This window comes from Talpa europaea, assembly GCF_964194135.1.
Source record: "Talpa europaea genome assembly, chromosome: 8".
Classification (NCBI taxonomy): Eukaryota; Metazoa; Chordata; class Mammalia; order Eulipotyphla; family Talpidae; genus Talpa; species Talpa europaea.
In genome coordinates, this window is record NC_140075.1 from 34,635,579 (window position 1) to 34,658,405 (window position 22,827).

A 22,827-nucleotide genomic window follows, 5' to 3' on the forward strand; every position below is an offset into this window, starting at 1 on the left:
GTTCAAAAAGCTAAGATTTAAAGTAATTTAGAAAACTAATGATACCTCTTCAATAACCAAGTTGTCCACAGGTAAATCAGCTAATTCTGCTACCCTCCTGGCCAAAGCAAACTGCCCATCTGTCTCCAGCTTTTCCAAAATAGATCTACATTCATGCTGAAAGTTCTCAAGGCTGTAGCTGGTAATAATGACAAAATTAATGGCTATGGCTGTATCCTTCAAAATTTGGCTAAGGGCACACAGCTTCTTCACATCTGGACCTGTACCAAAGAGAAAAGGACATAAACATTTATTTATTTATTTATTTTTAAGATTAATTTTACTTATGCACACAAAAACTGGGGTGTAGGCCAGAGATTAAAGGGGTGAGAGGATTCACAAGAGACAGAGCGGGGAACAGAACAGGTGGATATACTAAAGTATATTGCTGAGGGGAGCAGCAGGCAAAGACAGAAGAGGTCTGCTGTGCTATATGGGTATCTCCCCAGCCAGCCAGGATCGAACCTGCACTGCAGAGGCTGCAGACAGCTTCACAGAGCTGCACTCAACTGCCTGCGCCACCAGGGAGGCCCTCTTCATAATTTTTTAAGACTAGAGTAACTCTGGCAAGAAAAAAGGAAATTTATCTCTGAAAAAAATTACTAAAGATCAATAAAAACACTGTTAAAAAGACCTATAATTTGTGTACTTAGTAACTGACAAGATCCATCTTATAGGCACTACATTGAGCCCTCTCTTCCTTTGTCATCAGACCCACAGTTCACAACACTGTCACTGAGCCCAGCATTCTTTCAATGATTTGTGCAAATATGAGCTGTCCACTTCAACATCTATGAATTTAAATGTGATAAATAACCTCAGAGTCTAGTATAAATTAATAACATCATTCAATAAGAACTTAAAGAAAGAGGGTCAGACAATATTGGTTTCATTCAATCAGCAACAAGCTTAGAGACTGCAAAAAAATAAAAGTAATTTGCCTCTGAAATCTTCAAAATAAATCAGACATTCCTGAAAACACTGTGGCCCTGAGTAATGATGACATATTAAGGTTACTTGTCAGAGAAAAAAATAATTGTGTTGTGACAGGTTAATGTAAAGGCTAGCTGGGAACCAGGGAGCACAGAACAGACTATTTGACAACTGCTTAGAATGCATAGATAGCTACTATTTATTTTTATATCCTGTTGAACTATGCTTTGAATGCTGTAACCATGACTGAAATTTCCTGTAACTGTTTATTTATAGCCCATTATGTAGTATACTATTAATATTATAGATAAAAATTTAAAGTTGTTGAATTGGGCCTCCCTGGTGGCACAAGGGCTATCAAGTTATTGCCTGCCGCTGCGACATGAGTTCAATCCCCCGCAAGGAAGCTGATCCACATGGTGCAGCAGACCTCTCCTGTCTCACCCACTGCTCCCCTCAGCAGTGTTTTTCAGTAGATCCACCTGTTCTGCTCCCCACACTGTCCCTGGTGAATCTTCTCACACACCTCCCCCCATACCTCTGGCCTACACCCCAGTTCTGTTATGCCTAAATAAATAATGTAAAGTTCCTGAATCTCCATCTAAAATATTTTCAATGGGCCTCCCCTGGTGGCGCAGGCATTTAAGCGCAGGACTGTGGAGCTGTCCGCAGCCTCTGCAGCACATCCCAGCCAGCCGGTGAGATACCCACATGGCACAGCAGACCTCTCCTGCCTCGCCCGCTGCTCCCCTCAGCAGTATATTTCAGCCTGCCTGCCTGTTCTGTTCCCTGCTCTGTCTCTGGTGAATCCTCTCACCCTCCCACACATCTGGCCTGTACCCCGGTTCTTGTATGCATGAATAAATAAATTTTTAAAAATAAAAAAATAAAATAAAATATTTTCAAGATTAAGAAAACTAATCTGTTAATAACAACATAACTGTAAGGATTGCCTTACCATCAAAGAAGAGATGTTCTATTCCAACAAACAGCTGTAAGAGCTTTCCCAGCTCATACTGGGTCCTGCACTGCTGCAGCATAAGCTTCAAAAGAAAACACACCTGGGTCTTCAGCCACGGGGTAGGGATAATAGTGTCAACCCTCATGTCTGATGTTTCAAGCTGATAAAAAAAAAAAGAGAGGGTCAAAAAGTGGTTTTACAGGAACAAATCAAAATTTCCAAATCTGGAGCATTTAAGAAAGTCAAAATACCATCAAAGATACCATCTCCCCATAAAGAGATGACTTATCCAGGTCCTTTCCAAATGACAGGAATTGACAGTGGAGCTTAGAGGAATAGCAAAAATAAACCCTCCTTGCCAGCTTTATAGTCTCTCTCTTTGTGGGATGTCCTAGTGTAGAGATTTGTGTGTATATCAAAGCCAAAGATAGGACAGAGAAGTAAAGACCGAAAGCTCACTAGGCATACAAACACCCCCATGGAGTGACTGCCACCATAATCATCCTGTGAACTGCTGTCACAAAATAATTGTGACAGGTTAATGTAAAGGCTAGCTGGAGACTAGGGAGCACAGAACAGACTATTTGACAACTGCTTAGAATGCATAGATAGCTGCATTATTTATGTTATATCCTATTGTACTATGTTTTGAATGCTTTAACCATGATTGAATACTTTTCACTTAGAAGCACTTTAGAGAGGGGTGTAGGCCTGACTTTGAGTCCAGAATATTAAAAAAACTTGTACATGTTTAACAAATGCCAAGCTGATTGTACCAGTTTCCTTATAAATTATATACTTATTAGAGGAGGATCTGATTTAAGACTAAAAATGTTAACAATCAAATGCTAAATATATATATATTTAAACATTTATTTTTGTTTACTTATGCATACAAGAACTGGGGTGTAGGCCAGAGGTACAGGGGTGAGATGATTCACCAGAGACAGAGTGGGGAGCAGAACAGGTGGATCTACTGAAATACACTGCTGAGGGGAGCAGTAGGCAAGACAGGAGAGGTCTGCTGCACCATGTGGGTTAGCTCCCTGGCCGGGGATTAAATTCATGCCACGATGGCTGGTGATAGGTTGATAGTACTGAGACTTAACCCCTTTGTGCCACCCGGGAGGCCCAAATGCTAAATATATTAATAGGAAGATCACCCTAAGTAGCATGTTTCATTTTACAATTAGTTGTGGCAAAGATATCTGCAATACTGCAGGAAAAGGAAGATTTTAGTGTCTGAAAAGAGTGATTCTTTCTCCCACGATGCTTCTGTAACTTTATTCCTGAATTTTATTTGACCCCTTATTTCATGTCACTTTTGCAAGATTTATATTTAGTGCTTAGTCATTGTAGTTCACTCTAGACCTCATGCAACACAATCACAAAAAATAATGGGCCTTTTAACAGAAACTTACCAGGTTTAAAGAAATAAATATATTTCATGCTGACAGGCACCGAAAACTTGTTAAGTCTGTGCCTAGCATTGGGGTAGGTGCAAGTCTTGGCTCCATATTCCTGAATACTTCTGACAATATTATAAAAAGTATTGTCAATGTGAAGCTGGTATGCAAAGAGACTTTATAGTTGGGATATAGTTAGAAGTGCAATAGCTCAACGGAATGCCTACAGCCTTCAAGAGCTTAAAAGAGTCAAAAGTTATAGAGTATTTTATTCTTTATCCAATTGAGTATCCTTATTAAAAATAATCTGAGTTAGAACATTCTTTATTTGTTTATTATTCTTTAACTACTTCTGTGGCTCTATAAAGAGGGGCACAATTGAACCGGTTGAAGGAAAGTGTACGGAAGTAAAAGGCTGAGGCAAGGGTGAAGTAGTACACTATTCCTCTTTAAGAGGTGAGAGCAGAGGCAAGAAAATGAATATACTTTGGAGGACCTAGACATAAAACTATAAAACTGTTAGCAAATAAAATGGGAGAAAACTTAAGATGACCTTGGGTATGGTGATGCCTTTTTAGAAACAAAACCAAAGACACTGTATGAAAGAAAACTGATGAACTGAAATTCATTAAAATTTTTAAAAATATTCTCTACAAAAGACATGTCAAGAGATTAGAAGTCAAACCAAAGACTAGAAGACATTGTTAAAAGACTTATCTGATAAGGGGCTATTATTCAAAATATACAAAACTCTTAAAACTAAACAGCAGGAATACAAACTACCCTATTAAAAAACAGGTCAAAGATCTTAATAGATACCTTCATATGTATTAATACTGTAATGATCCTGACTGATGGAAAATTAGGGGCAAGTGAGGTAAGAGTTACAAAGTGACTTAAGTAACTAATAAAAAGTAACCACTTATTTATGAAGATGCTGATAAACGGATATGCAAAAGGCAACGACAGATAAAAACCTGTTTAAATTAATAGCTGGTTCTGATAAAATTCCCCTAGAAAGTGGTATAAATGTATATATTCGAGGCAATCAGAGATGCATATAGACTCTGTGCCCAGTCTCGAACTCTTCTTTGGGTTTTAGTTGGAAAGCTGCCAGGAATTCAGAGGACTGCCAGGAACTTTCCTGGTTGGGCTCTGCCCATTCTGCATTGTCAGTATCCCAAGTCTTGCAAAGAGATTTGTAACCTTCCCTCCTTTTTCTGCCAAATCAATTGTATGCTTATATTATTCTTATATGTATTTGGCTTATGTCATAAATGAAACCTATGCATTCTGAAGATACCGAATTTAATAGAATACTAAATCACCAAAAAGATTTATATAGATGGTAAATAAGCATATAAAAAGCAGCTCCACGATATATCACTAGGGAGATGCAAGTAAAACAACAGTGATATATCACAACATACCAAACTCAAACACTGACAACACCAAATGCTGGCAAGGACATGAAGCTACAGAACTCTCATACATGCTGGTGGGAATATAAAACCTTATATAGCTACTTTGGAAGATAGTTTGGGATTGGCAGAATGGATTAAAAACACATGGTTCAACTATATGCTGTCTACAAGACACTCACATGAGTTCCAAAGACAGAAACAGGTTGAAAGTGAAAAAGGTACTCCATGCAAATAGCAACCAAAAGACAGCAGGGGTGGCTATGCTAACATCAGGCAAAATAGGCTTTAAATCAAAAAAGGTTACAAGAGATAAACATATATTAATAAAAGGTTCAAAACAGCTAGAAAATATAATAATTTAAAATATTTACATACCTAATGACACATCAAAATATATGAAGCAAAAACTGACATAATTTAAGAAAGAAAGAACAGTTCTACAGTAGTTGCTGACTTCAATACCACTCACCTCATGGTAAGGGCACAATAATCAGACACAAGGAAAAGGAAGACAAAACATAATAAACCCACTAGATCTAAAAGATGGATACAGAACACTCTGCCCAACAACTATAGAAAACACATTCTTCTCAAGTACACATGGCCTATTTTCCAGGGCAGACCAGATACAGGACATAAAAAAAGTCTCAACAGATTTTGAAAGGTTGATATCAAACTAAGTACCTTCTCTGACCACAATGGGATAAATTTATAAATCAACACAAAAGTAAAACTGGAAAATTCAAAAAATTGGGATTTAAATAACCAAAGCATAAAAGAAGAAACCAAAAGGAAATTAAAAAATACTTAGGGCCTCCCCGGTGGCGCAGCGGTTGAGCGCTGGGTTGCGAAGTTGCCCGCAGCCTCTGCAGCGCCGGTTCGATCCCCGGCTGCTCCCCGGCTACCGGAGGAGGGTCCCACATGGCGCGCAGACCTCTCCTGCCGCCCGCTGCTCCCCTCAGCAGTGTACTTCGGTCCTTCTGCCTGCTCTGCTCCCCGCGCTGGCTCTGGTGAATTCTCTCACCCTCCCATGCTTCTGACTGTACCCAGTGCTTGTAGAAATAAAATAAATAAATCTTTAAAAAAAAAAAAAAAAAAAAAAAAAAAAGAAAGACTTATATGCATATATTTAAAAAAAAAAAAAATACTTAACAAAAACAAGGCCTCCCTGGTGGCGCAGTGGGTTGAACACAGCGCTGTGAAGCTGTCCGCAGCCTGTGCAGGCCACGTTCAATTTCCGGCCTGCCAGGAAGATTCCCACATGGCGCAGCAGACCTCTCCTGTCTCACCCGATGCTCCCCTCAGCAGTGCTTTTGGTCTGTCTGCCTGTTCTGCTCCCCGTTCTGTCTCTGGTGAATGCTCTCACCCTCCCACGCCTCTGGCCTGTACCCCAGCTACTGTATAAATAAAAAATAAATCTTTTTTTAAAAAAAGAACGAAAACAACATACCAAAATGTATGGGATGTAGTGAAGCAGTGCTAAGAGGGAAATTTAAATTTATGGCTATACATGCTTATATTCAAAAGGAAAAGATCTCAAATCAACAATCTAACTTTACAAATTAAGAAGCTAGGAAAAGAAAAATGCAGAGCTAGCAAAAGGAAAGGAATGATAAAAATTAAAGCAGAGATAACCAAAATAGAGAACAGAAAAATAGCAGAGAAAAATCAATAAAATCAAAAGATTATTTTAAAAAATAACAAAATAGAAGAGTACTATAACTATGTCAAAAAATCAGATAACCTAAATGAAATGTACAAGTTCCCAAAGACACAAAACCTAACACAAGACTAAATCACAAAGGAGATAAATTTTTTTTTTTAAAGATTTATTTTATTTATGCATCCAAGAGCTGGGATTTAGGCCAGAGGTATGTGGGCCGGTGGGGAGTAGGGGTGAGAGGATTCACCAGAGAGAGTGGGGAGCAGAACAGGCAGACTGACTGAAATACACTGCTGAGGGGAGCAGCGGGGTAGACAGGAGAGGTCTGCTGCACCATGTGGGTAGCTCCCTGGCTGGGGATTTAACTCATGCTGCAGTGGCTGCAGATAGCTTCATTGTGCTTAGACTTAACCCCTTGCGCCACCAGGGAGGCCCAAGAAGGAGATAATCTGAATCATCCTGTAACTAGTAAGGAGAGTGAACCTGTAATCAAAAATTTTCCAAGAAGTAAAACCCATGGACCTAATGCTTAAGTGATGAATTCTACCAAACACTTTAAGAACTAATACCAGTCCTTCTCAAACTTTTCCGAAAAACTGAAGATGCAGGGAACGCTTCCTATCTCATATTATGAAACCAGGATTATTCTGATACCAAAGACAGATAGATGCTTCAAGAAAAATAAAAAATAAAAAAAAAGACTAATCTCCCTTATGAATATCAATGCAAAAGTACTCAACAAAATACTAGCAAATTGATTTCAATACAAGGGAAAGATTATATAACATTACCAAAGGGACTTTTTCCTGCATACAAGTCTGGTTCAACATATAAAAAGTAATCAATGTATACATCACATCAACAGAATGAAGCAGGGGATGGGGGGGAGACTGTTTCACTTGATGCAGAAAGAAATATTTGACAAAATTCAGTACACTGGGGTGATTAAAAACACTCAGCAAACTAGGAATAGAAGGAAACTACCTCCATATAATAAAGCCATTTGTGAAAAACCCACAATGAAAATCATAATTATTCCTGATCACTCTATTAAAGAAAAAAAATAAAATTAAAAAAAAAAGAAAGAAAATCATAATTAATGGTGAAAAGACTGAAAGCATTCTTTTTTTTTTATGTTGACATGTTTTATTTATTTATTTTTTTAAAGATGTATTTATCCATACAAGAGCTGGGGCACAGGCCAGAGGCATGGGAGAGTAAGAGGATTCACCAAAGACAGAGCAGGGAGCAGAACAGGCAGACAGACCGAAAGCACTGCTGAGGGGAGCAGCTGCGAGACAGGAGAGGTCTGCTGTGCCATGTGAGTTGCTCCCTGACCAGCCTGGAATCGAACCAGCACTGCAGAGGCTGCAGACAGCTTCACAGCGCTGTGCTCAACTTGCTGCACCACCAGGGAGGCCCCTGAAAGCTTTTCTTTAACAAATGTTTAGGAAAAAGACAAGAATGTCCATTCTAGTCATTTCTATTCATCATAGAACAGGGAGTTCTAGGGCCTCCCTGGTGGCACAGCGGTTGAGTGCTGAGTTGCAAAGCTGCCCACAGCCTCTGCAGCGCCAGTTCAATCCCCAGCTGCCGGGCGAGGGTCCCACATGGCGCGCAGACCTCTCCTGCCACCCACTGCTCCCCTCAGCAGTGTACTTCGTCAGTCTGCCTGTTCTACTCTCCGCTCTGGTGAATTCTGTCACCTTCCCACGCTTCTGACTGTACCCAGTGCTTGTATAAATAAATAAATAAATCTTTAAAAACAAAAACAAAAACAAAAAAAAAAAAAAAGGGAGTTCTAGCCAGAAAGAGGCATGAAAAAGAAATAAACACATGCCAATTGGAAAGAAAGAAGTAACATTGTCTGTTCACAGATGATATGATTGTAAATGTAGAAAACCCTAAAGAGTCCATCAAAAATAAACTTAGAATTAATTCAGCAATGTAGCAGTATATAACATCAATGCACAAAAATCAGCTGCATTTCTATGCATAAACAATAAACAGTCTGTAAAGGAAATCACAAAAACAATTCCATCTTGAATAGCATCCAACAGAATAAAATACTTAAGAATTAACCAAAGAGTGAAATACTTGCACAATGAAAATTATAAAACACAGCTGAAAGAAATTGGGCCTCCCCAGTGGTGCAGCGGTTGAATGCTGGGCTGCAAAGCTGCCCACAACCTCTGCAGCACCGTTTCGATCCCTGGTGGCTCCCCGGCCACCGGAGGAGGGTCCCACATGGCGCACAGACCTCTCCTGCCGCCCGCTGCTCCCCTCAACAGTGTACTTTGGTCCTTCTGCCTGCTCTGCTCCCTACTCTGGCTCTGGTGAATTCTCTCACCCTCCGGCGCTTCTGACTGTACCTAGTGCTTGTATAAATAAGAAAATAAATCTTTAAAAAAAAATAGGTAATTAAAAAAAATAGAAATTAGTGACGACAAATCAATGAAAATTCAACCTACATTTATAGACTGGAAATAGTAATACTATTAATATGTCAATAATATCCAGAGTGAGTGACAGATTAATGTAATGACTTTCAAAATCCCAATGACATTTATTTTTGCAAAAATAGAAAAATCCACCCTACGAAGCACATGGAATTCCAAGGGTCTCTGAACAGCCAAAACAATCTTGAAAAGGAAACAAAAACTGAAGGACTCAAGCTTCTTGATTTCAAAACAATACAAAGTTACAGCAATCAAAACTGTGATATTAGCATAAAGACAAACAGAACAATGGAGCAGAATAGAAAGTACAATAATCCCTTGCAAATATGGTCAATGAATGTTGCAAAGGGTGCCAAGACCATTCAATGAGCAAAGGCTGAAAGCAAAAAAAAAATTTCAACCTTTGGTACTGGAAAAACTAGATATCCTTATGCTAAAGAATGAAGTTGAACCCTTTTGTATAACAATATATACAAAAACTAACTAAAAATGGAGCAACCACTCAAATATAAGACCTCAAATAACAAAACTCTTAGAAGGTAGTGCAAAAGTGTCACAAAACTGGATTTCACAGCTTTCTTAGCTATGACACCAAAGCACAATAAAAGAAAAATTGGACTGGACTTGATGAAGCTTTTTAAATTTTAGTCATCAAAAGGCACTATCAGGGGGCCTCCCTGATGGCGCAGGGGTTAAAAACAGCGCTTTTTTAACAGGGGTTAAAAACAAGCTTTTGCCAGCTACTGTAGCATGAGTTCAATCCCAGGCCGGCCAGGGAGCAACACACATGGCGCAGCAGACCTCTCCTGTTTTGCCCGCTGCTCCCCTCAGCAGTGTATTTCAGTAGATCTGCCTGTTCTGCTCCACATTCTTTCTGGTGAACCCTCTACCCCCCGTTCCCCACAATTCTGGCTTACACCCCAGTTCTTGTATGCATAAATAAATAAATAAATAAATCTTTAAAAACAAACAAAAAACAAAACAGGCAACTCACAGGAGAAATTATTTGCAAATTTTATCTCTGATAGGGGATTAATATCCAGAATATATAGAGAATTCCTAAAACTTCACAAGAAAAAAAAAACAGGCAAAGGACTTGAATGGACATATTCTAAAGAAGATTTATAAATGATCAAAAAACGACATGAAAAGATGTTCAGTATCACTAATCACTAGGGAAATGCAAATCAAAACTACATTGACACCTCACACCCTACTTGATGACTACTATCAAAAAACCAAGAAGGAGGGAAAAAGAAGGCAAGAATGGGAAGAATGGGAATGTAAAACAGTATTGCCACAGTGCAAAACAACATGACGGTTCCTCAAATATTCAAAATAGAATTACCATATCACCCAACAGTTCCACTTCTGGGTAAATGCCCAAAAGAACCCAAGGCAGGGTTTCAAAGAGCTATTAGCCATGTTCATAACAGCTTAATTCACCGTTGTGGATTGAAAGCATACACAAAAGTCCATTGATGGATGAATGAAAAAGCAATATAGGATAAATACATATACAGCTAGTGGGTTACATCAGCATTAAAGACGTAGAAAAGTCCGCAATATGCAACGACATGGATGAACCTTCAGGACATTAAGTTAGGTAGAATAAGCCCACTGCAAAAAGACAAATACAGAATGACTCCATTTGTATGAGGTATTTAGAATAGTCAAAATAATAAAGACAGAAAGTAGAATGGAGGTTGCCAAGGGGTAGGGAGAGGGGAGATTGGGGTTATTGCTTAACAGCTGTAGTGTTTCAGTTTTGTAAGATGAAAAGAGTCATCGGGATAGATGGTAGTGATGGTGGTACAGCAATGTGAATATGCTTTATGCCGCCGAACTGTAAACTTAAAAATGATCAAGATGGTAAATATGTGTATATTTTACCACACAAAAAAAGAATAATAGTACTAATAACAGGAGGAGATACCTTGTAGGACCCAAGCCATGGAATGATAAACCAAGGAAATTAATGTTCCTATTTTCTGTAATTCCGGAACCTCACAGATATTTGAGTAATTTGATTCAGTATTTTCAAATAACATAACTTTTAAATCATCATTACAGTTAAGAACAATATGACTGAGAGCAAAAGCCTGCACTGAGATTCCTCTGTGATATAACTGTTGGGTACGATCAGTATATAGTTTTGTCTCATTTATTACAGTGCTCTTTTGGGGGAGAAAAGGCAAAAGTGCTGAAAGCTCAAATAGGACTAAGGGATCGTCTTTTTTCTGTTCTTGTAACTTCTTTTCCCCCACCCCATAGTTTTAATTAGTTTCATATGATTAATAGGCCTGAAACAAGGACCTGAATAGGTAAAGCCTAAAACTGATCACAAGATACTGCCTCAGTTGGACAGAGATCATGAGGGTCGTCAGTGCTGCTGGAGCTGTCTTGGAGAGACCGAATGAGGCCCGTGTACCACCTCATTCCTCTCTAGCATCCACAGCAGATATCATTAACGCCCTCCCCTTTGAGTCTGGCTGAAGCATCAGGATACTGATCAGACTTAGCCCACTCGGAGAAAACCACTCTGGCATTCGTAGTATCTACTGTGCTGTGGGCAAGGCCACTGCAATCCCTATGCTGCCCCCTATCCCCAGAACAGTACAAACGATTGAATTTGAATTATGTCACATAACATGCTATCCTATCCTGACTACTAACAGACAACAGGCCGCTCTAACCAATTTCAGATCAGGGAGAAGATAATCCCAACTTACAGTTTCAAGGCTCTTCTGGAACTCCAGAAGTTTAGCTTCAGCTTCCTTATAGTTCTTGAAGAACATACAGAGTTCACACATCTCTAGCATCAACAGTAACGGGGAATCCTTGGAGGAAGAGTTTGAATCAAGTTACAAAATCTTAATATTATTTTCTCAAAAAGTAATGTCAATATAAGAGACGGTTAAAGTAAAAAATAAATATTACTGGTAATAGCTTCACAGTAGAATTAAATCATGTATGCTAAAAAGAAAAGAAATTAAATTTTATTTCCTTTAAGAAAAAAAATACTCAAGCTGTGCACACCTACTGGAGTCTATTTGTCTATTCTGTACTTGGCACAGGAGCAGGAGATACTCCACTAGATGGCGTTAGGACATCTCTGCAAACACTCCTGGACAGTGGGCTCCACTGAACTGCCAACCTCTCTCTGTCTATGGCTTCAAAATGACCACGTGTGGACATTTCTAGCACTTCAGCAGGATTGTTACCATCAGAGGAGAGGAGCTCTGGAATTAGAAAGTATGGAACTTAACTATACAATGTACCACTAGCTAAAGTACTTTGAGATCCTGCGCATGTTATTTAAGCCTGTGGGCCTTAGTCTATTCTATGAAATGAGGATAATATTGCTTTATAATATTTTCATATATTATCTTTGCATAGGACTACTGAGAGAACACAGTAAGAAGTATATATTATTTAGCACTTTTTAAGAAAATATTTATTTTTATTTATACAAGAACTAGGGTACGGGCCAGATGCACGGGAGGGTGAGAGGATTCACCAGAGACAGAGTGGGAAACAGAACAGGCAGACTGACGAAATACACTGTTGAGGGGAGCAGCGGGCGAGACAGGAGAGGTCTGCCGTGCCATGTGGGACCCTCGCCAGCCGGCCGGGATCAAACTGGTGCTGCAGAGGCTGCGGATAGCTTCACAGTGCGGCGCTCAACCACCTGCACCACCAGGGGCAGGGGAGACCCTTATTTAGCACTTTTTAAAAGAAGCGGTACTTCAATTATTAGTTGGTTTTGGCTTAAAAAAAAGAAAAAATCCAGGGCCTCCCTGGTGGCGAAGCGGTTTGAGTGCTGGGCTACGAAGCTGCCCGCAGCCTCTGCAGCGCTGGTTTGGTCCCCGGCCACCGGGCGAGGGTCCCACATGGCGCTCAGACCTCTCCTGCCGCCCGCGGCTCCCCTCAGCAGTGTGCTCCGTCGGTCTGCCTGTTCTCCTCCCCGCTCTGGCTCTGGTGAATCCTCTCACCCTCCTGCACTTCTGACTGTACCCAGTGCTTGTATAAATAAATAAACAAATCTTAAAAAAAAAAAAAAATCCAGGGATAGGAAATTGAAAAAGCTAATGGAATATTCTAAAGTAACCCTTTTAAACTCAGGAAAGAATAACTATTGGCAACTCTCCTGCCTGCCTCTGACTATGCAGGTGACTCTCTATTTCTCCTTTTCCTAATAAACCAGTCCTTTCAAAATGTGAAGGGGGGAAAAAAAAAAAAGAAACTATCATTACCTTACAGAAAAGTTGGAAACCTCTGAGGAGAGTTTTGCTCTTCTGCCTTGTTAATAATGTTCTCCAGATGATTGCAAGGTCTTCCAGGTCCCAGGGGTGTCCCTCCACTGAACCCTGAATGTGTCCCATTGCTTCAGCTGCAACACTGTCCTCCACAGAAGTGATGATCCAAACACAGAGACAAGGAATGGCACTGGCATCCTGTCATTGGATAAGAATTCTTCAAAAATAAAAAATGGCTAGGTGTGGATTTCTTAACAGAATGTTTCTAGCAATACTACAACTACAGATGAACATTTCCTGTTTTTGAACAAGACACCTCACTAAAGTGGTCAAGATGGCTTAAAAAGCCTTCAAACACCAAACAAACTAATGAACCACCAAGGGAGTAGTATGAATTATGCCACAGAGTGTGGTAGGTCAAAAGGCCAAAGGACAGGGGGAATATATGGAAATCAGAGACACAGTAAGTATAAGGAAACAAGAATGTCCTCCACAGGACTGGTGGTCAATGGACTGCCAGGAGCATCCCTCTTCCCTGCTCAAGAGGCAGTGGTGTTAAGTCCACCAAAGCATCTGCCTATATATTCAAAAGGCTCTGAACACAGAAGTTACTAACTTCAAGGTACAGAGAAGGACACTAAGTGGCCTGGAGTCTAAGCTAGGAGAAGCACAAAAAACTGCAGTGACTTTGGAATCACATGCTACAACTTCACTGTCATCATCACCTCACTTTATCTTTTCCTATCCCTCCTGACTCTTTCTATTGCTTACTGGGTCCTTAATTTAGGTTTCTCATCATCCCCACCTGAAGACAGGAGGCCAGGACACTAAGGATAGGGGCCTGTTGTTTCACTGCTTCAGTCAATAGCCAGCACCAGGAGTTTGGCTCCTCTGAGCACCGGAGCAGAATTTCAAAGAAATCAGTGATCTCTTTGTTTCTCTGGAGTTCCTGGGGAGACCTGTTGCAGACTTGCTCAAAGTCCATTTTGGAATTGGACACTGAGGATAATGTCTCAAAAGCTAGTGTCAAGTGGTCTTGAAGGACAGGGCTGAAATACTGGAGCAGAGATTTCACCTAGAAAACATATTAGATGATTAAAACAGAAAACCAACTTTCAATTTCAGCTGGTGCTGAAAAATGTTAGTGAAAAGCCCTGGTGAAATTTTTATTTCTCACCCTGAATTCTTTCTCACTTTTGTCAGAGGTGAACACATAATTTTACAAAACCGTTTTTTGCTTTTTGTGTGAATTTCAATACTTGATCTGGAGTCACAAAAACTCTACCTTTTACTCTTTTTAGTATTAATGACCAGTCCTTTGAAGTCAACCCACAGTAAAAATAATGGTATCGCATCAAACAAAGGCCTATGCGCACACAACAGAAAAACACTGTCTTCTAAGAAGTGCTTCAACTTCCTCTTCTTGAATAACGGCAATGGCCGCTGGCTTACCTCCTCTGGGTGGTAATTGTGGAGTTGGCAATGAATAATGAACTGTAACCAATCATTTGCTTTAGCACATTCTCTAAGGTATGATGTGCTCAGTTTTATATTGTGGATCCTGCAAAACTGTACCACTAATGCCCATTGATTGCTAGATTCACTGGATAACCTGTAATTGGGGGTAGAGGTAGTAGAGAAAAAAATATTGTTAAATTGTCAGTTTACATTTAAATTGGAAAATTAATTAGTAATAATTAAATTGCAGTACAGGATATTCTCTAAAAAGCCTTTCAAAAAATACCAAATATTTATTAAAGTGTTTGCAAAGAAAAAGAGGACTCTTTAAATCATAATATACAATAGTTTTCTTAGCACACTGACAGAATTTGTCTCTTTATCAACTAAGTAGCTATCAAACTAGTTGTGTACCAGCTTTAGGAGAATTAAGAAAACAATCACTCAAGAAAGTTTGAGTGTTGAGTTCTGTTGCATGATCCACTACAGAGTATTAGAGCCCTGTCAGGTGCCTAGAACTCCTCACTAAGGCATAGGTACCTATTCCTATGTGAAGCAAGAGACTGTTGAGAACAGAGTGCGTGATAGGACATAGAGAAAAACGGTACATTCCTAGGGTCAGAAGTAGCTGAGTCAGCCCCAGTGGGATATAGAGGTGAGACAGCATGAATGCATAAGGCCATTATCAACTAAAATAGATCAGCAAGAAAAAATTAAGGTCATCAGTTAGAGTCAAATTTTGTGAAATCCATTCCACATCTTCCAAAAAGATTTCAATATGTAACACTTACAGGGACCACTTACAGAGCAGTGGAAGAGACAAAGGTCCTTTCCACCTTGTGGAAACTCCATTTCTTTCTTTTTTTTTTTTTCCTTTTTTTTTTTAAAGATTTATTTATTCATGCATACATGAACTGGGGTACAGGCCAGATGCGTGGGAGGGTAAGAGGATTCACCAGAGATAGAGTGGGGAACAGAACAGGAAGACTGAAATACACTGCTGAGGGGAGCAGCAGACGAGACAGGAGAGGTCTGCTGCACCATGTGGGATTCTCGTGGGCAGGCCGGGATTGAGCCAGCACTGCAGAGGCTGTGGACAGCTTCACAGCGCTGCCCTCAACCACCTGCGCCACCAGGGGAGGCCTGGAAACTCTATTTCTAAAGAGGGAATCATCATCTTTACCCAGCTTTTACTGACAAGATATAATTAGAATTCATTGTCTATTTGCTGAGTATCTAATAGCAGATGAGTAAGAAAAGGCAGGTCTAGAGGGGTTGGTAAATGTACCCAAGGTGTTGCAAAGAACATAGACTGGCACAGTAAGTCTGGCTGGAAATGAGGTGGGAATTGTGACCCACAAACCTTTTTATTTTCTGTTGCTGAATGCTGTTCCATATACCTTCTTCTAAGAGAAGAAGTAGTTCTCCTATGGTTGCCTTTTCACCTGCAGCCAGTTTAGACAATTTTTCAGCTATAAGAATCATAAACAAGGAAATATGATTAAGAGGAAAGGTCATTTCTATCCACAAAATAGTGAGTTAGAGACCAAAGACTGCAGGAAAAGGATGAAATAGGAAGGTGACTGGTTTTGCTCCCCAATTACTCATAATTCAATGTCTTAGATCCATTCATCCCTTCCCCTCTAAATAAACCACATAAAGAAAAGGTGGTGTACCTAGAGACTCTCTGATAAAGCTGTACTGAGCATCTTCATTTTGACACCTGTAGCTCAAAATAATATTTGCCACTTTCATATCAACTCTGAGCTTGAGGCTGTCAAGGCCAAGCAATTCTAAGAAACAAACACAGGCAGCTGCTATTGAAGATATGTGGAAGGAGGAGAGTCCTAAAACATAGGCTTCATTGCCTACTTGCTGGATCCTGAAAAAGAATCAAAAATCACATCTTCACATCAGAAGTGTTTCTCACCAGTAAAAGCAGATGGAATTACATCAGTGATAGATGGAATGTCAGACACATGTTATTACTGGCTCCCTTGCATATCCATTTAGGTTTCGGGAAGCATTTAGTTGTCTTCTGGATTCCTAGTCCTCCATTCCCTCATATTTTACCATTTCCTAATTACTCATAGTCAAAATTATTCTTGCTTGCTACTTCATCCAGGGAATGTGGAACAGAACTTCTAAAAACTTCCAACTTGTGACCTTATTGATTATGAGGATGTACACAAACTACCAAGAAAATTAATGACATTTAAAGCACATACATTTTTAAATATTCTCATATCTATACATAGAAAAATTTCCAGGAACAACGCACACAAAATTAATTATGTTCATTTACTATGTAGAAGGAGGATAGGAGACTGAAGGACTTCTATATTTCATTTTTCATCCTTCTGAAATACTTCACTTTTACCATAAAAATACATTACTTTGTTAATTACAAAACAAACAATAAATAAATCTATGTTGAGCTGCTCATTTTATCAAACACATCTTGTAATTGTGTGCTTTATGAAAGTAAATTATAAAAAAGGACAAAGATCTTAAATTCAAAATTCATATCCTATTACAGAATTCCCTCTTTAGAGTACCTGGCAGCATTTGGCAAGCTCTTGGATCATTTTTTTAATATATGAATTTTAAAATATATTTATTATCTCTTTTCCTAGTAACAAAAGTCATAAATGCCAGAATCATGGGATACACAGAAAAGCACAAATGAGAAAAACACAAATCACCAATTGAATATAAATAATTTAACTGTATATGTTTCCACTTACTTTTTAAAACACATGTGTAACATACACAAATATAATTTATACTTTTAATAAAAGGTATATTTTAAATACTCACAGTTGCTTGGGAGTCTTGCTCTTGGTTAATTCTTGGACCAGAAAAGTACCAAATGCAAATGATGGCCGTCCATGATGCAAATAATAAGCAAAATTCAGACGTTCTATTATAGCGTATTTATTAACCAGGTCAGGGCTAGAAAAATGTGGGAGATGACTTGCTGCATCTGAGAGGGGAAAGTGAAGTAATATTAATTCTCTGCATCTCTCATGATTAATTTCAGATTTTGTACATGGAAATCATAACTGCAATGGTGAAAGAAACTGGTTGCTATAATCATGTTGTACTATTGTGCATCAGTTTGAATTACCAAAGTGTAATATTTTTAGTCTAACGTGTAGAAGAACCAATGTTATACAAAAATGTGTAGCTGTGAAGCTGCATAAAAACTTATGATCTGCAAAAGGAGCTTTTTAAATTCATTCACATAGCTGATTACAAAAAGAAATCCCTTCTTAACATACTTACGTGAGTCCTGTATTTACTAAGACTTATTCATTATAGGTCTTTTCCCAATAAATACTTTTCGCGTTGGTGGTATAGTGGTGAGCATAGCTGCCTTCCAATAAATACTTTTCTCCATAATACCCTCCTACAATCTTCTTACGTTACACTATACTTTCTGAGGTTATAGTCATAGAGCATCTCCTTATCTATGTGATGGTACCATCCTCCTAAGACCAGCAAAGCAACTCAGTTTAAGGTTCATCTGTGCCCGTGAAAACAGCAGAATTTTTTTTTTCTTTTTAGAAAAATTCAACATCAGATGATATTTGGATGTGACAATTAGTATGAAATAACACTCCTATCTTTAACAGTCTCTTAACCACTTATTATCTATTTTTTAAAAAGGAATAAAGTAACATTTGAACTTTTAAGAAACCAGTCCTGGAAAACAATGCATCTTTTCTTATTTCAAATGCATCTTCTCTTATTTTCGAAGTTCAAAGCTTATTTCTGAAATAAAATGTTATCCTCCCATGGAATTCTAAGGATTTTTTATATTGTGACTTAGCACCTATTTAAACCAACTTGAGGACCATCAAAGGTATCTGTCATCTTCCAAAGCTATTATATTAAAGTATACCCCCCCCCCCAGATTGAAAAAATTGTTACATGCCCTATCTGCAGTCTTTGGGAGATCATAGTGACTTTAAAAACTTGTAATTACATAAAACTATCCACTCATTCATAAAATATTTGCTGACTACATGGAAAGTATATAGTATTTCAGGTACCCAAATGAGCAAATTGAGTTTTTTATTCAACTAAGAGTCTTTTTAACCACGAAGGGTTAGTGTGGAGATTTTAGGTAAGAGAAACTTCTATCAAAAGGGAAATTTTTCTGGGGCCGCCACTTAAGTCGAATCATCACGTAGTCATTGGTAAAATCATAGGAAAAAAGTAAACATTCTAATTAAATACAACTTTCCAATTTTATAAATTTATTATGCTTTCATGATAAATGTTTCATTTACTTTGTGCTTCATTTCCTTAAATATGTGTGAAACTTCTAAAAGACTGGGAGCATGCTTTAAACTTTTTCTCTGTTCCTCTAATGTATTTAGCAGAGTGTACATCTCCATGAGGGGGGCAGGACTCAAGTAAATGACAGAATTGGAGGCATTACAACAGGATAGAATGTTGTACTATGGGAAAGAGAAATTTTTAGCTTGGGGAGGAGCTGATGCCGTCTTCAGCAGATGGGGAATCCATTTTCAACAGTTCTCATTTTCTTCATTCTGAACAGTCCAAGTAAAAAGTTAGATTCTAGGACCTTTACTGAGATTAGAAAGAGTATTTTAATCTGAAAATGCAGTAAGCACTACTTTATTCAGCAATTAACAAATAATTATGGAATATTATTTATAGGCCTGGCACTACCCTGGGCTCTGGACACTAGGTAAATTCAACAAAGTGGAATCTGAATTTATAAAATTGACACATTGAAAAATTCATTTTGATGTATATCAAATATTTTATAGGGTATGTCTGAATAAAGTGCTAATTTGAAGCTTACCTTAGAGTAACATATGTGAGGACACTACAGGTAACATGGTATTAAATACTAATCAAATGCCAAAGTAAAAAAAAAAAATAGAAGCAGGATTTTAAAATGACACACACACACACACACACAAAAAAAGAAATTCTTATATCTAGAGAGGATGGAGATATGTGAGCCTCTGGTGCTTATTATGCGTCAGGAACTGCTAGAGCTTTACAAATGCCTTGGCTCCTTTCATTCTCATGTAACAGGATGTAAGGGGTTATTATCCTTATTTATAGAGAATTGGAGAAAGGTAAAATCACTTGCCCAAGGTCATACAACTCTGACATGGCAGAGCCAGGCATTGTCTAGTTCTAATATCTATGTTTGTGACTTCTATAATACTATACTGCAAATGAAAAGGGATTTTTGGAAAGCAAGAAAGAGGTATACAGTACATTTCAGCCACAACAGCACCAGAGACCATAAACAATGACTTACAATTTTTCATTGGAATGTGTTTACCAATAGAGCGCAACCTTATTTTTAAAATAGAAATCAGTGAAAAAAAACTGGATTGACTTTAGATAAATTAATTTTTATTGTCAACAGTCCTGAAATGCTTCTAAAGCAAGAAGTACAATGACGACTTACCTCCTATAGCTAGTGTGTTGGCAGACTGCCAGCCAAACAATCTGCTAGGATCAAAGGGCAATAATGACTGGAAAGGGGGAAAAGTCAAATCAGAGTTAAAAGTTATTTGATTCTAAAGTAAGTAAACAAAATTATATGAAAACTTCGAAAGCAGTCAGCTTCCCTTCTCCAGGACAGTCAAAAATCTTGTATTTCTGGATATACATCCTTTTGACATAGCAAAAACCAGTAAGGAATGTGTGAGACATTTTTCTATGTTAATAAAAACCAAGTTACTTATGTTCCTTTTAAACTATATCTACAAAGCATACTCTTCTTTCATAGTAGCAGCATAAATTATAATGTGAAACAGGCTTTAGAAATGTTTTTGGGATCAAAAAGCAAAGGAATAAGGGATTAGGAAATATAAATATGACAATGGTAGCTAAGGGCAGATTAGATCAAGAAAGAAATATTACTACATCAAGGGTTAAAGGAATGTGATGAGCAAATCAACAACAAGGAAAAACGAGACTAAAGTCAAATCTAAAAAGTTTGAGAGCAAGGAGCAGTGGTTTTTTGAAATCTGTATAAGCCAAGTGCTTAGCATTTGGCTATGTTTATAGCAAAGACTAAACAAATGGTGTAACGTATACAGGAGAAAACACCTATTAAATCAAGATTTGGATGGCTAAGGAAAGAGCATCTTTGATTTCAATTGCGGTAAAATTTCAGTTGATTAAGGAATTATTTTCCTAAAATAACAGGGCTAAAATATTTTATGTCAAAATGAAAATAACAAAACAAACTGAAACCAATTATGTTTCAAGACAATTGAATTCACCTTAGGTAATTGGAAATGTATTTTTTAATGTCACTAAAAACTATTTTAAATCACTAATATATTGTTTATAGTAGTGTTACTCAAAGCAATGATTTAAAAAGCTTATCCCAAAATATACATCCAGCATTCTGCTTCCTTCTTCAAAAAAATCTTGCTACATAAAACTGTTTCAGCCTGCTGAACATGTGCTTACATACAGGCATACCTCATTTTATTCAGTGGCTTTATTGCACTTCCAAGATAATGTGTTTACAAATTGCAGGTTTGTGGCAACTCTAGTCAAGCAAATCTCTCATTTTGTGTCTGTTAAGCTTTACATACACTTTTTATAGACATAATGCTATTGCACACTTAACAGAGTACACTATAATATAAACATAACTTTCATATGCACTGGGAAGCCAAAAAATTCATCTGATATGATTTACTGCAACATTTACTTTTTTTGCAGTGGTCTGGAACCAAAACTACAATATCCAAAATACACATGTAGATTTACATTAAAATCTATACAAGATTCTAATCTCATCACATACTAAAAAAAGGCAGTTCATGGACTGGCACCCAACTGGGAACCACTTTTTGAGTAGCATCTTAAGTGTATTAAGAGATGTACCTTTACAGGATTATAGAGGTTATGTTGAATTGAAGACACTATGGGAGCAAGTATACCCAGAGGAAAAAAACAATGAGCTTTCTAAAATGAGAAATCAGCACAGGTAGGTGTTCTTAACTGAGGGTCCTTGAGTAGGTTTAAGGGAATCTGTGGATTACTTTGAAATATAAGCAAAATTATATGTTTATGTGCAGTTTTTCTAGGTAGAACACTCACACCTCTCACAGTGTTAAGGAGATATTAGAGCAAAACATTAAGAAACATTGACTGACTGGAACAAATAGCCATATTCACTGAGAAGTGAGAAATTATCAGTGGTAGAATGGAGCAGTTTTTGATGAAAGGAAGAGACAGATAGGCTGATCAACTACCTATTTGCTCTCAGAGCCATTTCCACCCTTGCCCTGTAATTTGAGAAATACATTTCCCAAACTTGTTTGCCCTTTAGCTAACAGAGACACCTTGGGAGATTAAAGGTGGGGAGAGAAGAGTAACCAAGACATCTTTCCCCTTCTTTGTTTTCTGAGACCATCTCTTCAAAGGTCCAATCCTACCTTCTACATTTCCAGTGCTCACTAAGTGGCCTGGTTGTTAGTTTAGCTTCTAGAGATGGCACCAGCTTCTAGGTTCTAATAAAACCACTTGTGCACTGTTCTTGCAGTCTTAAGATACTGAATGGCCTTATCTGCCAACTTATGGGTTGTCTCACCATTATGTTTGATTTCTCCATTCTGCTGTCACTCTATATAAGCATTCCCTCCATTTGAGAAATCTATAGCAATTTATATTTTCCTGAATGAACTTTGACTGAGTCTTCAAAATACTGTACCTGAATAAGATGGTAGAGTGTAATATCTGGTGGCAGGACACTAGGAACAGTGTACTGTGGGAAGAGAGCAGTTTTTAGCTTGGGGTAAGGAGTTAATGCCATCTTCAGAAGCTGGGGATCCACTTTCTTCAAGCAGTTCTCATTTTCTTCATTCTGAACAACCTATGAAAAGACAGGTAACAAGGTGTAATGATTTTCCTTTTTTCAAACTTAAGTCCTTTTTCCCATCAAAACCTGTGAAATGAGATTAGTGTGAGGGAGTACAAGTTAGTGAAAAGAGCACTGGACAAGGAGTCAAAGGGCCAATAGTTCTACTTCTGGATCTCAGACAAACTAATTGTGTGATCTTGGGGCAGGTATTTAATATTAGGCCTCAGTTTCCTTACCTACAAAATTAGGAAACTGAACTACAGATTAGTAGTTTTAAGATATATGTGGAGGCCTCTCCAGTTGCGCAATGTGTTGAGCGCAGCGCTGTGAAACTGTCTGCAGC

At 38.2% G+C, this 22,827-nt stretch overlaps 1 protein-coding gene across 1 annotated transcript in view; it reads right to left on the reverse strand.

The window, feature by feature from the left end:
- The window catches only part of SPG11 (SPG11 vesicle trafficking associated, spatacsin), a gene marked incomplete at both ends in the record, with an annotated part of 73,716 nt that overhangs the window by 15,927 nt on the left and 34,962 nt on the right, over nucleotides 1-22,827 (reverse strand). Inside the window, 11 exons of the mRNA XM_084240144.1 lie at nucleotides 46-260; nucleotides 1,931-2,093; nucleotides 11,618-11,725; nucleotides 13,142-13,342; nucleotides 13,950-14,219; nucleotides 14,597-14,756; nucleotides 15,966-16,074; nucleotides 16,279-16,484; nucleotides 17,423-17,588; nucleotides 20,067-20,133; nucleotides 22,335-22,496. Coding sequence (XP_084096270.1) covers nucleotides 46-260; nucleotides 1,931-2,093; nucleotides 11,618-11,725; nucleotides 13,142-13,342; nucleotides 13,950-14,219; nucleotides 14,597-14,756; nucleotides 15,966-16,074; nucleotides 16,279-16,484; nucleotides 17,423-17,588; nucleotides 20,067-20,133; nucleotides 22,335-22,496 — 1,827 coding nt within the window. The remainder of the gene's footprint in view (nucleotides 1-45; nucleotides 261-1,930; nucleotides 2,094-11,617; nucleotides 11,726-13,141; nucleotides 13,343-13,949; nucleotides 14,220-14,596; nucleotides 14,757-15,965; nucleotides 16,075-16,278; nucleotides 16,485-17,422; nucleotides 17,589-20,066; nucleotides 20,134-22,334; nucleotides 22,497-22,827) is intronic.